Source organism: Cyprinodon tularosa, unplaced genomic scaffold (assembly GCF_016077235.1).
Source record: "Cyprinodon tularosa strain WSP-4 unplaced genomic scaffold, ASM1607723v1 ctg753, whole genome shotgun sequence".
NCBI lineage: Eukaryota > Metazoa > Chordata > Actinopteri > Cyprinodontiformes > Cyprinodontidae > Cyprinodon > Cyprinodon tularosa.
In genome coordinates, this window is record NW_024039511.1 from 28,177 (window position 1) to 41,447 (window position 13,271).

The following is a 13,271-nucleotide window of genomic DNA, read 5'->3' on the forward strand; positions in this document are numbered from 1 at the left end:
CTAATACATTTGTAAATTGATTCTACAGTGCTTTGAAATGTTCATAGCTTTGGATTACATGTTAAAAATGCATCACAATCTATTCCTTACAGTCTGTGTTCTTTGCTCTTCACATTTTCTCATCGATGCTCAAACATCACAAGATCTTTATCATCTTATTGGATCAAGATGACTTAATAGACAAATAGACAATACTAATTGTTTGGTGAATTTCTGGAAACCATAATTCATTTCCATCCCACCATGAGCTGAGCAATTACATAACACCTAAATTATATACTGAGTTTTTTGTTAGTGATGGGAGAGGGTAGCTCTTACAGCATTTTAGAAACAAACAAAAAAAAGCTAATCACTATTGAGATCAACATTTTTCATTGACTTCTCTTGAACTACAAACTTTAAAGTCAGAACCCTTCCAACTACACAACCGGAACTTAACAGAAAAAAGCAACAAAAGGCTTCGTTTTGAACAACTTTATTTCTTCAGTTAAACAAAAAGTGCCCCCCCCCAAACATACTAAATATTAACAGACACTTTTACTGCATCATTAAAAAGCTCACATTGCTGTAAAATTTCACTTCTTTGTAAACTGCTGTCAAACAGTTAAGTTCTGGGTCACTGTGTAAACTAAAGAAAATAAAAAAACAAGCATTTGACATTACAATACTGATTATTTCTAAAAGAAAATATACAACATTTCACAAAAAGGGTTAAAGTTTGAAATTTTTTTTTTGAATCATCATTTGCCTTGAAGGTTTAAATAAAGATATTCAAATTCCTGTATCGTTGAGAATGAAAACGAAACAAGCATTTATCATTACAATTAAGACCAGCTGTTTGTCCCAAGATTTGCCTGATCATAAATGCCACTCAAACATACTGGTAGTCAGTCATGCATTTGATCTTAACAAAAATGTATAGTAGTACCCGAAGTGTAAAACGTCTTCCTAATGGATAGACCAACCCCACAAACATCAGAGGTATTTACAGCCAAAGGAACTGGATTGATTCAACAGTGGAAGTGATCACCAACTGGTCCAGAAACATATTCACATTAAGAGCTCAGAGAAGGGATGTTGCACTCATTCTTGACATTCCTCTGCTGCTTCTTGCTCATCATGGAATCCCTCTTCTCCTTCATCATGCACTATATATCCCTCCTCCTCCTCCCCAATAATGAAACCTTCCTCCCCATGGTTTTCCTGCCCTCCTCCTTCCTGAATCTCTTGCTGCTCCATATTTTCCTCTCCTCCTTCCTCCGCAAATGCAACAGCTGATGGTTCTTCCTCTTGAGCAGCTTCTGCATTTTCTCCTTCAACATTCTCCTCCTGAGCAGCCTCTCCTTCAACATTTTCTGTCTCAGCAGCCTCTCCAACATTTTCTCCTTCAGCCATGGACTCATCTTTGGCTTGTGGATTTTCTTGCTGGTTTTCTGTTGTCTCCCCCATCATCTCCAGCTCTGATACATCCATTGCTGCAGAGTCCTCGGGGTCATGTTCATCTTGGTTCCCAGTGAATGGGTTTTCACCCTGTCAAAGAAAGAATATTTGAATTCAGTAGAGCCAAGATTACCTGGAATATTGAGTAACAGATTAACACCTAGTTAAAAAATTCTGCTTTTCATGAGTTAAGCCCCATTAATTTCTGTGGCCATGACTTAAAATGAACAAAAGGCCAAAATCTCAGTTTGCCAGAAACTACAACAGAAATAAAACAGAGAAGGAAATAAAGGCTATAATGTTTATGGAGGACATAAATGACGGCATGCTGGACACATCAAGTCAACAGGTGACTCTGATGATTTTTGGATACAATGCCTATGTCCTGAAATATCACTATATAGGGATTTTTCTGTTTTAAAGATTCTTTAATTTTCTCATGTAATATTTTACTTCTGAGTTTTGGTCTCATTACCTAATCCCACTGAAAAAATACAGATAGTACAGAAATACAGGCTTCCCATATAGATATAGAAATCATTTTAACTTCAACCTGTCCTGAGACTACAGGAGGATATGGGCATATTACACTATATGCTTGTACCATACATGTCCTTGTTTTATTAGGTCAATGTAATATTGTGCAGTACCCTTATCTAAATTATGATTAAGGTTAATAATAAATAATAAAACAAGTATTCAATTTTTCATAGTATATGCATTTCTAAAGGGGCCACTGACATGACAGTAACTGATACATACGCTGGAGAAAAAATCAAAATCTAGATAAGTCAATTTTTGTCGAAATAAGTGCATTCGTTCTTGAATTCAGAAGGTAAAATAGACATTTTGCCTATGGAACAAGACAATTTACATTTAACATAAGAAAACACAATCGCATTTTCTTATTTCCAGTGCATTTTATCTAATTATCTTATTTTAAGAGTAAAAATACTCATTACATTGGCTAATCATCTCATTTACCTACTCAAATTAAGAGTAGATACACTATTTAATTTAAGAAACCTTTACTTATTTCTAGATTGTTTTTCTAGTGTAGAAAGAAACAAGTACAAATAAACCTAGAAATCAAGTTATGTATGTGTGAAATGAAAGGAAAAACTTATTGAACAGACAGAAAAGAGGTGGAATGGCTGAAACCTATCAGTGATCAGAAAAGCATTCTGCTCTCATTAGTACTAATTAAATCAGTAGGATCGGCCCAAACAGATGGGCATTAAGGTGGGTTTTTACCACATTGTCACACAAGTTAGGACTCATAATTGGTAAAGCAAAGGGTTCTCTTCTTCTTGTAGTCTTTTATGGCAGTTGGCAAACTAGTTAAAGTGCATTACCGCCACCAACTGATAAGGGGTTTAACAAGGAAACAAGACTCGCTCAAAAAAAAAAAAAAAAAAAATATTTTAATTTAACCCAACATAAATACTTAATCAAATTTGTCATCATAATATCAATACATCTTTAAGTTATCGTCAATCTGCCAGTTTCTAATGGTCCTACTCGTTTTCCCACCATACTCTCCCAGTTTAAAGATGAAAAAGGAGTGGACATTCCAGCCAGTGAATAATCCGCCTTAAAACTGTCATTAGTGACAAAGACTTGGGGCAAAATAATAATAGTTAACATGTTCAATACCATTTCCCTCTACAAAATTATACATTATCTACATTTCTGAGCTCATTTGTGTTAGTTTCGATCTTTGTATAGATTACTTGGGTTGTTACAAAAACCTGGTGTAATTATAATCAATAGCACCATTAGAAATATGTTTGCTATGAAAAATGGTGAAGTGTTCAATAATTATTTTATTTACTGTATACAAGTCTTTTTTTTTAAAATAAAGACTTCACTTTGTGATTCAAATCAATTGAAATAAAAAAAAAACCTTTGTGTAATAATGTAATATATTTAGAAGCATCTGTACCAACAAGATACGAAAAAAAAGAAAAAAGGCACATACCTTTAGGTAGCTCTCCAGCTTCTTGCCAATAAGTTTGTGATTAAGAATGCTACGGGCTACTGACAAACTGCTGCGCTTTGACTGCTCCATCATACCCTGGAAAATAAACAGTTCTTGGTTTTAGACAGAGTGAAACAATGACTAAAGAGAGATTAATGAAAGCTTTAATAGAATAATTGTCTCAGTAAAATGTTAAGTATAAAAGGTGGAGCTTGTGCGGGAGGTAAAATTGCAAACTCTTGGCCACACTTCAAAGATTCTTGCTAGAGTTTGACATTCATTTGACACAGCTGTGGAACCGATGAAGAGACTGAATTCACCTGCTGCAGAGATTAAATAAAGAGCTGACAAATGCCAAGCTAAGAGCAGCTAGCATTCTTCTTAACCCCTACTCTAGGGTTGATATGTAGAGCTCTCCCTACGGGTTTGGTGGAGGGCATACCAGTAGATGTCAGCGGAGGTGTAGCTTATACATGTATGTTTCCAGTAAAAAAAAAAAAGACTTTATGGTTGTGGCTTATAATGGCTCTATTGTGCAGCAAACAAGGCAAACAAAGGACTTAAAAATAAGAGGAACCCATTTTTAATATTAATGCTACTATTACACTAAGAAGGCCTTCACAACAACCTGTGCAACACAAAACAGCTTATTATATACCTTGCGGTTATAGTTATGATCAGGAGATTTGATGTGTTTTTGAATCAGGTGGGGCTGCATGGGAATAAAAATGTCACAGGCTCCACAGTGAGCAGCTTCCACCTTTTTCATGAAGTGCTCCATTCCAAGTTCTGCAAAAGGCAAGAGAAAACATCAGCACAATCTCTGACATTTCTTAGTTCTGGTGCACAAGCAGCTGAAGCAGGTAGTTACCCCGCGTTAGATCTTGCTCTCTGTATATCTGGCAGATGGTGGCGCTTTGGTTTTCCAACTGGCTGACCCGCTCTGCTGTCTTCTTAAATTTATTTTGCATGTACTCCTGCAAAATAATGAAACTTTAATATGGTTTTTATAAGCAAATTAATCCGGAATATTTTGGGATATTACAAAAATCTGGAAATTCTAAATGGAAGATATTAAATAGGATTCTAATCCTGTTTAATATCTTCCATTTAGAATTTCCAGATTGTCAGGTGCAGAGTTACATGCCAAGAAAGCCAGGGAGATGGCCCATTATGTCTCTGCTTTAATACATTTAGTCCAAAAGCATCAAATTAAGTTTAGGGGAAATGTCATGCATCACAATACACCTGAAATTATTCTTCTAACACTTTTCTAGATCTGGAAAATTAAACAAGCAAATTTCACATTTTTTCAGACGGTTGAAATCCAGTCCATTTGTAAAATGCAAACTAAGGATGATATACAGTCACCTGTAAGAAGTCTGTGGTAGGTTTGGACAGCTGGTTGGAAAGGAACTTGAAATGGTCCTTATGAAAGCGACTTTCCAGGTGAGCATCCATTTCTTCCTTGTAGAATGAGCGGAACTTGCAAACAGAACATGCAAACATCAACCTGAGACAAAAAAATAAATGCAATTAGAACCACTGATTTTAGGGTACAGAAATCAACACACAAAAAAGCATAAGATCTTGTCAACATCACTAGTTCAAGAGGGAAACAATGTATTCCCTCCCTCACCTGTCCATGAAACCCCTTCTCTTTCTGGCTTTTTGCTGCTTTTCCTGTCCTTGAGTCGGTTTTAAAGCAGGCTTTTTCTTCTCCTGCGTAGGTGTAGCTAATCAACACAAAGGCAGAGAGAATCAAAACTGATTCAGTTCAATTACACTTTAAATAAATGCAGATATTGACTAATCTTAAAGCCACTATTGCTGAATATTACCAGTATTGCCTTCCTCAGAGGGGGCTGCCTCCTGTATCAATGCAAAGATGATACCAATAAATTCAGTTTCTCATCAAACCTCAACTCTTCAGTCAAATGCTTTTTATTCAACTATCTAAAAATACTTAAACCCAAAACAACCCTGCCCACTCACCTCAGTAGCAGTTTCTGGGTTGTTTTCTTCTCCTTCAGGTTTTGGTTCTTCTGGTTAAAATAAGTAGATAGACATCAGATTCAAAGCAGTAAAATGCTGCTCTCTCTCACTAGGGATGGGGATCGAAACCCGGTTCCATCAAGGACCCGGTTCCACTTTTTTCAAAACCCGAAAATCAATAACGTTTGGGCTTATCGATACCACTATCGAGTCTGGTCGTTTTTTTTTTTCTCCCTTAGGTCCTGTAACATAATTGTGTCCCTCGAGTCGCGTCACAGCATTTAAATCTAATCAATCCGATCACTGCAGCATGTCCACCAATGTTTTGGAATGAAATTGTAAACAAACAGATATTAAAAGTAAAACAAGTGAAGTCTGGCACTTAACTTTGCTCGCAACTCGAGAATGGCTGAACGGAAAAGATTCCTCCTCCTCCGGCTGCTGCCACCGCACCACAGTCGGGCCCGTCTTCATCATCCACTCAGAGTACCACTGGTAAGCGCGAACACAGACTTTGTAGCTTGTCCGGTCAGTTAAAAATAGTAATTGTGAAATCCGTCTTGTAATCGGAAGCATACAAGCTAGTTAGCTTGAAAAGTAAATAAAGTTTCAGACGTGCTGCGTGATGATTTGTTCAGATTGGCTCAGTAAAACGACAATTAGGTTATCATGATGCGTTCAAGTGTAACGTAAAGAAAACGGGAAATTTAGTTTTTGGCGAGAAACATGAGTAATACAGTTGTATATTGCTCTAATTATTTTAGAATATATAATTAAACTACTGATGCCAACATTTATTAAAAATTACATTTAATTTAAAATACAATTATTTATTTGTTAAATATTTTCCTAATCACTAAAAACATGATGAATATTGACAGTAGACAATACATTAACCAACAATTGTGAAAATATATTCTAGTTAGTTTTATGTCATTTCGAAGTGGCCTATTACATTAGCCATGTTTATTGAAGGCTAGAAACCCTTTTATTATGCTCACTTGTTAAGCAATAAAAGCAATACCAGTTCTGTTAAAAAAATTTTGTTGCATCGTCTTTCCACCAAATAACAGAAAAGTATCGATAGTGGTATCGATAAAGACTCGGATCGATAAGGAGTATAGATAAAGGTATCGATATCAATAAATATTAACGATCCCCATCCCTATCTCTCATAGACCATTAACTCAAAACACACTGATCCAAAAACACTTTTGGAGGTACCTTGTTTCCCCTCAGTCTCCTCGCCCTCTGTCTTGTTCATCTTTGACTCTGGCTCATCGGTTCCAGTTGGAGTTTGCTTCCTCTTCTTTTGACCGTCGCGTTGAGGCTTCACCTGTTGCTGTGCAGCCAAATTAAAAACCCACAGGAAGAAAGTAAATAAAAAATACCCAGCCTTAAACCAACACTACATACCTGTTTCGACTATGGCCAAAGCATGCAAATTACACCTGACCCTCATTGACTTTCAAATTTGCCTTTCTGAATCCCAAAACTATTTAGGCATGGGCCGGTTTCTACTTTCAATATATAACACAATATTTAAAAGAAATTTATAGATCCTATAGTTTAAACTCCCTTTAGTGTCTGAGAACAGAACAAATGGATAAGACAAACAAAAAGGACCATGTCAGCAGAAATGCAGATGGTATTATATTCTGCATGATAAACCTAACATGTAGAGCGATACCAAACCTGTTGGTTTTTATTTCAAGTATTCAGGTGTTCTACTACTCACCATCCATGAGTGAATGTTTAAATTAATGTTAAAAACAACTACTGTTTCTTAATCATGAGAAAATCTAATAAAAAGTTAACTTTTTGAATTGTATCAAACTCAAATCTCAAAGGTCTTTTTCTTTTTAAAGGTAGACTTAAAGTGAAAAAAAGTACAAAGTTGTTCAAAAAAGGATAGACAGAAACATGGAAGGATGAACAGGACAGACACAAGAAGAACTGATCGGTGGACAGCAGGTGAATTAAAGTGCAGGACGAAAGAAAAACAATGGAACTAAAAATCATCATGGAAACAAAATTCTTCACATCACTGTTTTTAGCCCTAAAATTACTAGAATCAGGTTCTATACATTTCTAGACTGTATGGGAATATGACTCCTAACGGCCCATGCCTACAGAGGAGCTCCAGATCCTGTTATTTAGCTGCAACTCCCTACATTTTTAGAGTATTCATCAATGTTTTTGATTCAAATCAGAAAAGTTAGACACAAAAATAATCAGGTCAGAGTGATTATAGTTCAATTCACCCAAACACATAAGCAATACATTAAGAACATCTTAATTTAGATTTCAGAGAATTATTCCATTTACAAACTCATTTGTCAATACTTCAACTAAAACATTCAACTTGGTAAGAAAGTGCTGCCGCCCCAACCAAAACAGAAAAACCAACCTGCTGCTAATTTAAGGCGTATCAAATCATTTCTCACTGTAAACAGCGCTTACAGCTTAAAGCCACTTTATTCAACGGTGGATGGATTTAAAGTTGCAAATATGTGAAGTATGCGTTTTATTTCACAGAGTGTTTCAGTTGGGAGGTACCATCTATTAGCACGTTGGGCTAATGTTCCAGCTAAGAATAAAAGGAGGGAATCAGAAAGGGCTCAACATTTGCCCAGGGTCTGAGGTTGGCTGGAGGTACTTACTTTGATGAGGGGTCTTTTGCGGCCTCGCTGGCGACCACCTCGTGGCCCCCCTCCAAAATGCCTCCCAGGGAAGTCTTGAGGCCCTGGAGCAGAACCCTGGAAACCACCACTCTCAGGGTACATGCGGTTGGACAGGAGGGATGGGAGCTTGCCTCTACCACCTCCTGGAGAATGGCCACGGTGGGACTGGCCACCGCCACCACTTCCCCGCATACCTCCACCTAACTGAGTGGGGTCAGACCTGCGGCCTCCAAACCCTCCTCCAGGTCCTCGAGCCCCAGCGCTTCCACCCCTTCTGGGGGAACGTCGGCCAGCTCCAACCCATCCTCCAGAACCTCCTCCCTGTCCACTGGCGAAGGAATCTCTCATATTTTGTCGCATTTTTGCGACTCCAAAGGAAGAGGAGGGGCTGTCAAAGCCTCCTCCACCCCCAAGCCCAATTCCCCCTCCGAAGCCGGAGCCTCCTCGCTGATTCATCAGCATGTTGTCCCCACGGTCATCCCCAAAACCATAGCTACCGCTGCCAGATCTGTAGAGATCTCGGGAAGAGGAGTGCCCGGAGGAGCGTGAGTCGAATGACTCGTACTCGTCAAACCTGCAGGAAGGAGGGAGGAAACGGGTTGATAGAAGAACAGAGAGCAAGAGAGGCAGGGAAGGCAGCCAGGTTGGATTTCTCCACCTGCTTTTTCTTCTGCTCCATCATCTTGCTTTCTCAGTGTTCTGTCACATCCAGATTTATGCACAAACCACATGAGATCAAATAGTAATGATCTAAAACATATATTCCACTTGTGGTCCTTTATACAATATTCTCTTTTTCTTTACAGAGAGTCTTGCATATAAAAGAAATGCAAATTATTTCAGCTTTTTTTTAATCAAAGGACAGACAGGGCAACCTTAATGGATCAGAGGAAAGCCCAGCTGAACCAGCAACGTCTTGAGACAGGTGCAGGTAGTGAAACATCCTGAGATGTGGTCAAATTATACAGGAATTGGATGAACAAACATGAAAATGGTTCCAGCAGCTGGGTTTTTTCTTATTCACAGATAATGATTACAGCTGTTTAAAGCAGTAACAATCCACCACTTATCACCCATGGTAACCTAAAGCCAGAACACAGGTTAGGTCACACGGAAGACGAAGGAGATCAAGTTTGCAAACACAAACAAGAAAAACAAAAGTTTGGGGAGAGAGCGTAGAAGAATGCTTGACATCAGATGAAAGGATGGAGGTTTCTTTTAAATGAAAATATGGTCAATAAATTTCCACTTCAACAAAAGGCCATGCCTTTACAAAACAAGTGCTTTGAAACAATTTTCTTTTAAATAAAGATCAAATCCAACAGAAAATAAGACATGGGTGAAAAGTTCCAACGAAGCAGTCAAGAAGATTTGGGGTACCTATATTATATTATACCGCCTACGTATCTTCACAAAGACCGTGTGACCCACAGCAAGAGAAGACTGAGCAACCTGACCATTCTGAAACAAGCTAGATGTCAAGAGTCTAGCAATATAGAGATTATATTGTCTTTTTTTTTTTTTTACTATATTTGGATAAATGTGGCAGAACTACAGTAAAAATCTAAATTTATAACGTAACTTGTATATTCTTTAATTTTTCTTTAATTGTCAGTGGCACAAAAAAAAACAAACAAGAAAAAAGATAAGTTCTGGAACTTACAGGTGCAGCTCAATAAATGTTAATGAAACACTAATATATCAATCAATTTAACGCAGTAAAATGTGTTAAATCCCTTTTCCTTCCTCTACAGCCGGGTAAACTGTACGACGAAACCCCAGGGTTTAAAAGTTCGCAGCTCACGATGCATGTTCTCATACTCTGCGGCTCGACGCTCTGACGCAATCTTACGATGGCCAACTGAATTTCTAACATGTTTGATCTTCTCCCGACCTTACGATTCCTGATCGGGAGGTGGTCGCAAGAGGCTGATCACCCCTCGTTATCCCCTGTATAATGAGCCCCAGGGCAGCTGTGGCTACAATGTAGCTTGCCACCATCAGTGTGTGTGTGTGTGCGTGAATGAATGTAGTGTGAAGCGCTTTGGTCAAGTCTAACTTGAATAAAGGCGCTATATAAGTACATGACATTTACCATGAACAATGGACGATGAAGCTGAAACTTGGGCCCGATCGAAAAATTCTCGCACGACTGGCGAATTGGCCTGAAAAGGGCAAAAGAATCATGTAGTGTATGCCCGGCTTTATATAGATTCCTTGCAGCTTACGTCACAGATGTTTGAATCTAGTCATGGCTTATACTGAGTACCTACTCGGGTTCCCTGCGTATTTTGTGCCGCCAAATATAACAATAAAAAAGATGACCTAAATATATAGGTTTACCGCTTGCCCAAAAGAAACTGAACGCAGTAAGAGATGTCTGTCGGCGATCCGAAAAGCTGACTGGAAGGCGATTGGACATTTCGTTTCAAGTGAATTTAAAAACAACTCAAGACAACTAGCTTAGGCTGCTGTCTTCTGGATTTAACGCGTTTTAATCCCCCCGCATACAAGTAAGTGACTAGATTATACTGATTAGACATCTTGTGAAAAGAAGCGCTTTGGATATTAAAATCTGAAAATTTTGCTATAAACATTAGTTGTGTTTAGCCTTTTACATAAAGCAGACATAAAGATAAGCAGAATGCGGCTTACCTTTGCTTTACATACGCACATCTTTATTTTTTTCGGACATCATATTGTCGGATCAATGACCGGGCCAGCTCTGAAATACTGATAAGCATATGTGCTTTTAAAAGCTTTCAGACTTTCCCCGGTCTACGAGGACAGGTTATGAATAAACTATGTGAAAAAAAAGTGAGCAGGGACTTTGTATGGATCGCATCCAATAACAGATTTCCTCCGTGTGTTGTTTAAACTCACAGGGAATTATATGGGGGAATTATCCTGCCATAATGCAAGAGCCCATAATTTCAATTTGAGAAAAGAATTTCATCTTCTTGCACTCAAAACTTATAATGCTAACACTCAAAACATGCGCTCTCTCTCAAATATTTTCTCTTCTCTCTCAAATCTTCATTTCTTCTCTCAGATTTAATGCTTCTAGCACAGATATTTTCTCCTCTCGCTTGCCTCCTTCTCTTTGCGCACAAACCGAGTCTCAGATACGCTCGCAAACCCGTAGGCTCTGCTTGCGGATTTTTTTTGCGCTCTCTCAGATTGCAGTCGGATCGTCGCCTCTTTTTTCTTCCACTAAACTTTTCATTAATGTGTTTATTACAGCACTCCTAATGACAGCATTTTTGACTGTCTGCTGGACAACTATTGAATCAGTTCTACCCATGATTGTGAAGGATGTTAAACATACTTTTTTCATATGAAAAGGTGCTTTATCAGACTTATGCAATATTTTGAATTTCCGAAAAATGATTTGATGGTTTTACTAGCTGTTAGTAATCAAAATCTTAAATACTTGTGTTTAATCACAATATCTATCAATATATTTATGACTCAGTTTTACTGTGTTTAAGATAGAAGCTACTATTTTGAATTAAAAAAAAAATCTAATTTATTGAGATGCACTTGTAAGTAGATTGTATTGCTTCAATTGATCATATGCTGAGCATTGCAATAGACAAAAAAGAAGACTTCTGGGAAAGCTTTTTTCATTTTAAGAGATAGATGCGTGTTGATGAGAAGACAAGAAAAAGAAAACAATATTACCTGTCCCCCCGAGGCCCCCTAAACCCCCCTTCTAACTGAGTGAGCATGTCCAGGCGCTGGTTAATCTTGGCAATGACTGCATCCGCTCCAGAGGATGAGAGAGATCCTCCTGACGACCCTCTCTTCATATGACCACCACCACCGCTGCCTCCTCCTCCATAGCCTCCAAGCCCAGAGTCTTTGTAACCTCCTCCATACATGTCAAAGCCACCAGAACCTTCAAAAGTGGAGGGAATGAGAAACTGGAATCACAAACACCTACTGTAACACCTGTTACTATGAAAAACTGTTTCGTGCATTCTAATCATTTTACTAAACAACAACACTTTGTTTGCCTTTTCAGGTTAAAAAATATAGATATATTATAGGGGGTAGTGGTGTCCTAGTGGTTAGGGCATAGAGCTTGGCATCCTGAGTTTGAGCACAACTCCCACAGACTGGCACTCTGGGTCCCTGAGCAAGACCCTTAACCCCACACTGCTCCCTGGGCGCCTATCGATGGCAGCCCACTGCTCCCCAAGGGGATGGGTTAAATGCAGAAGTACATTTCTCCAATCAAGATCCAAGATCAATGAAGTTCAGTTATTATTAAAGTCTCTATTAATTTCCATACCTCTGTTTCCAGAGTTTCCACCTCCCCAACTGGAATAACCTGCAGAATGAAATGCAAATAAACGCATGAGGAAGTTAACCGAAATATATATGCCCTATTATTATAGATATAACTGCATAACAAAGTCAAGTATGGAATTTCATTATAACTCATTAAATGCCTGACCAAAATAGGTGATTGAGACCAATTTCTCAAATAAACTAGTATTTTCTGGTAGAGGATGCATTTAAATACAGCTTCCAGGTCCATTCAGGCGGCCATTTTATCCGTTTTTAAACGTTGATTTTAGTAACGACAGGTCAATTTTTAAATAACAAACACCATAATAGTCAAACAGCACAGCGATCGTGTTTACAGCTGCAAAGAGGAACAAAAACAAAGAAAGAAAAAACAAACAAAAGAAACATGTATATATATGATGGCGCAGTTGACCACAACTGTGCTACTACTAGCTAAAGGGCCTACAACACAGCAAACATCAGATCTAAATTAAACTTGCTAAACCAATTTAGATGCAGATGATTTTAAGCGTCTGCTACAATTGAACTTCTTTGTTAAAAGCTCCAGCCATTAGGCCTGGGTGTCGTTGTGCCTGGGAAGCTAAAGCTGTGCGTAACCAAAGCTAACGCTGCTAGCATAATGTAGCTGTTTTTTATTCGGTAACACCGTGAGCAATTCGAATTATTTGAAGACTAAAAATCCTATAAAAGCTGTGCATATTTACCAGAACCATAACCTCTGTTGTCCATGGTAATTTCTCCACCACGTTTGCAAGATGCAGTCGAAACCAGGAGATCCAAGGAATATTGAGCCAATGGATGAAGAACCGGAGACTGACCGGGTAGGGGAGGGGCGGTGCTGCTGCTGCAGCTTC

At 38.4% G+C, this 13,271-nt stretch overlaps 1 protein-coding gene across 1 annotated transcript; it reads right to left on the bottom strand.

The window, feature by feature from the left end:
• Window positions 1-459: 459 nt before the first annotated feature.
• akap8l (A kinase (PRKA) anchor protein 8-like) lies at window positions 460-13,271 on the bottom strand. Its single transcript, XM_038270173.1, has 13 exons — window positions 13,122-13,271; window positions 12,398-12,436; window positions 11,785-12,001; window positions 8,080-8,674; window positions 6,641-6,758; window positions 5,417-5,466; window positions 5,263-5,293; window positions 5,061-5,157; window positions 4,793-4,934; window positions 4,293-4,398; window positions 4,080-4,210; window positions 3,422-3,517; window positions 460-1,530 (listed from the first exon to the last, which is right to left on the bottom strand). Exons 1-13 carry the CDS (start codon window positions 13,144-13,146, stop codon window positions 1,084-1,086), a joined length of 2,094 nt encoding a protein of 697 aa, XP_038126101.1. The 5' UTR covers window positions 13,147-13,271; the 3' UTR covers window positions 460-1,083.

Bases quoted from the DNA above. Each gene is read 5' to 3' on its own strand.
- akap8l (XM_038270173.1), bottom strand. From the start codon at position 13,146: ATGGACAACAGAGGTTATGGTTCTG. The intron at 12,437-13,121 runs GTAAATATGCAC...TTCATTCTGCAG, and splicing joins CAACAGAGGTTATGGTTCTG to GTTATTCCAGTTGGGGAGGT. The intron at 5,467-6,640 runs GTACCTCCAAAA...TATTTTAACCAG, and splicing joins GGAGACTGAGGGGAAACAAG to AAGAACCAAAACCTGAAGGA.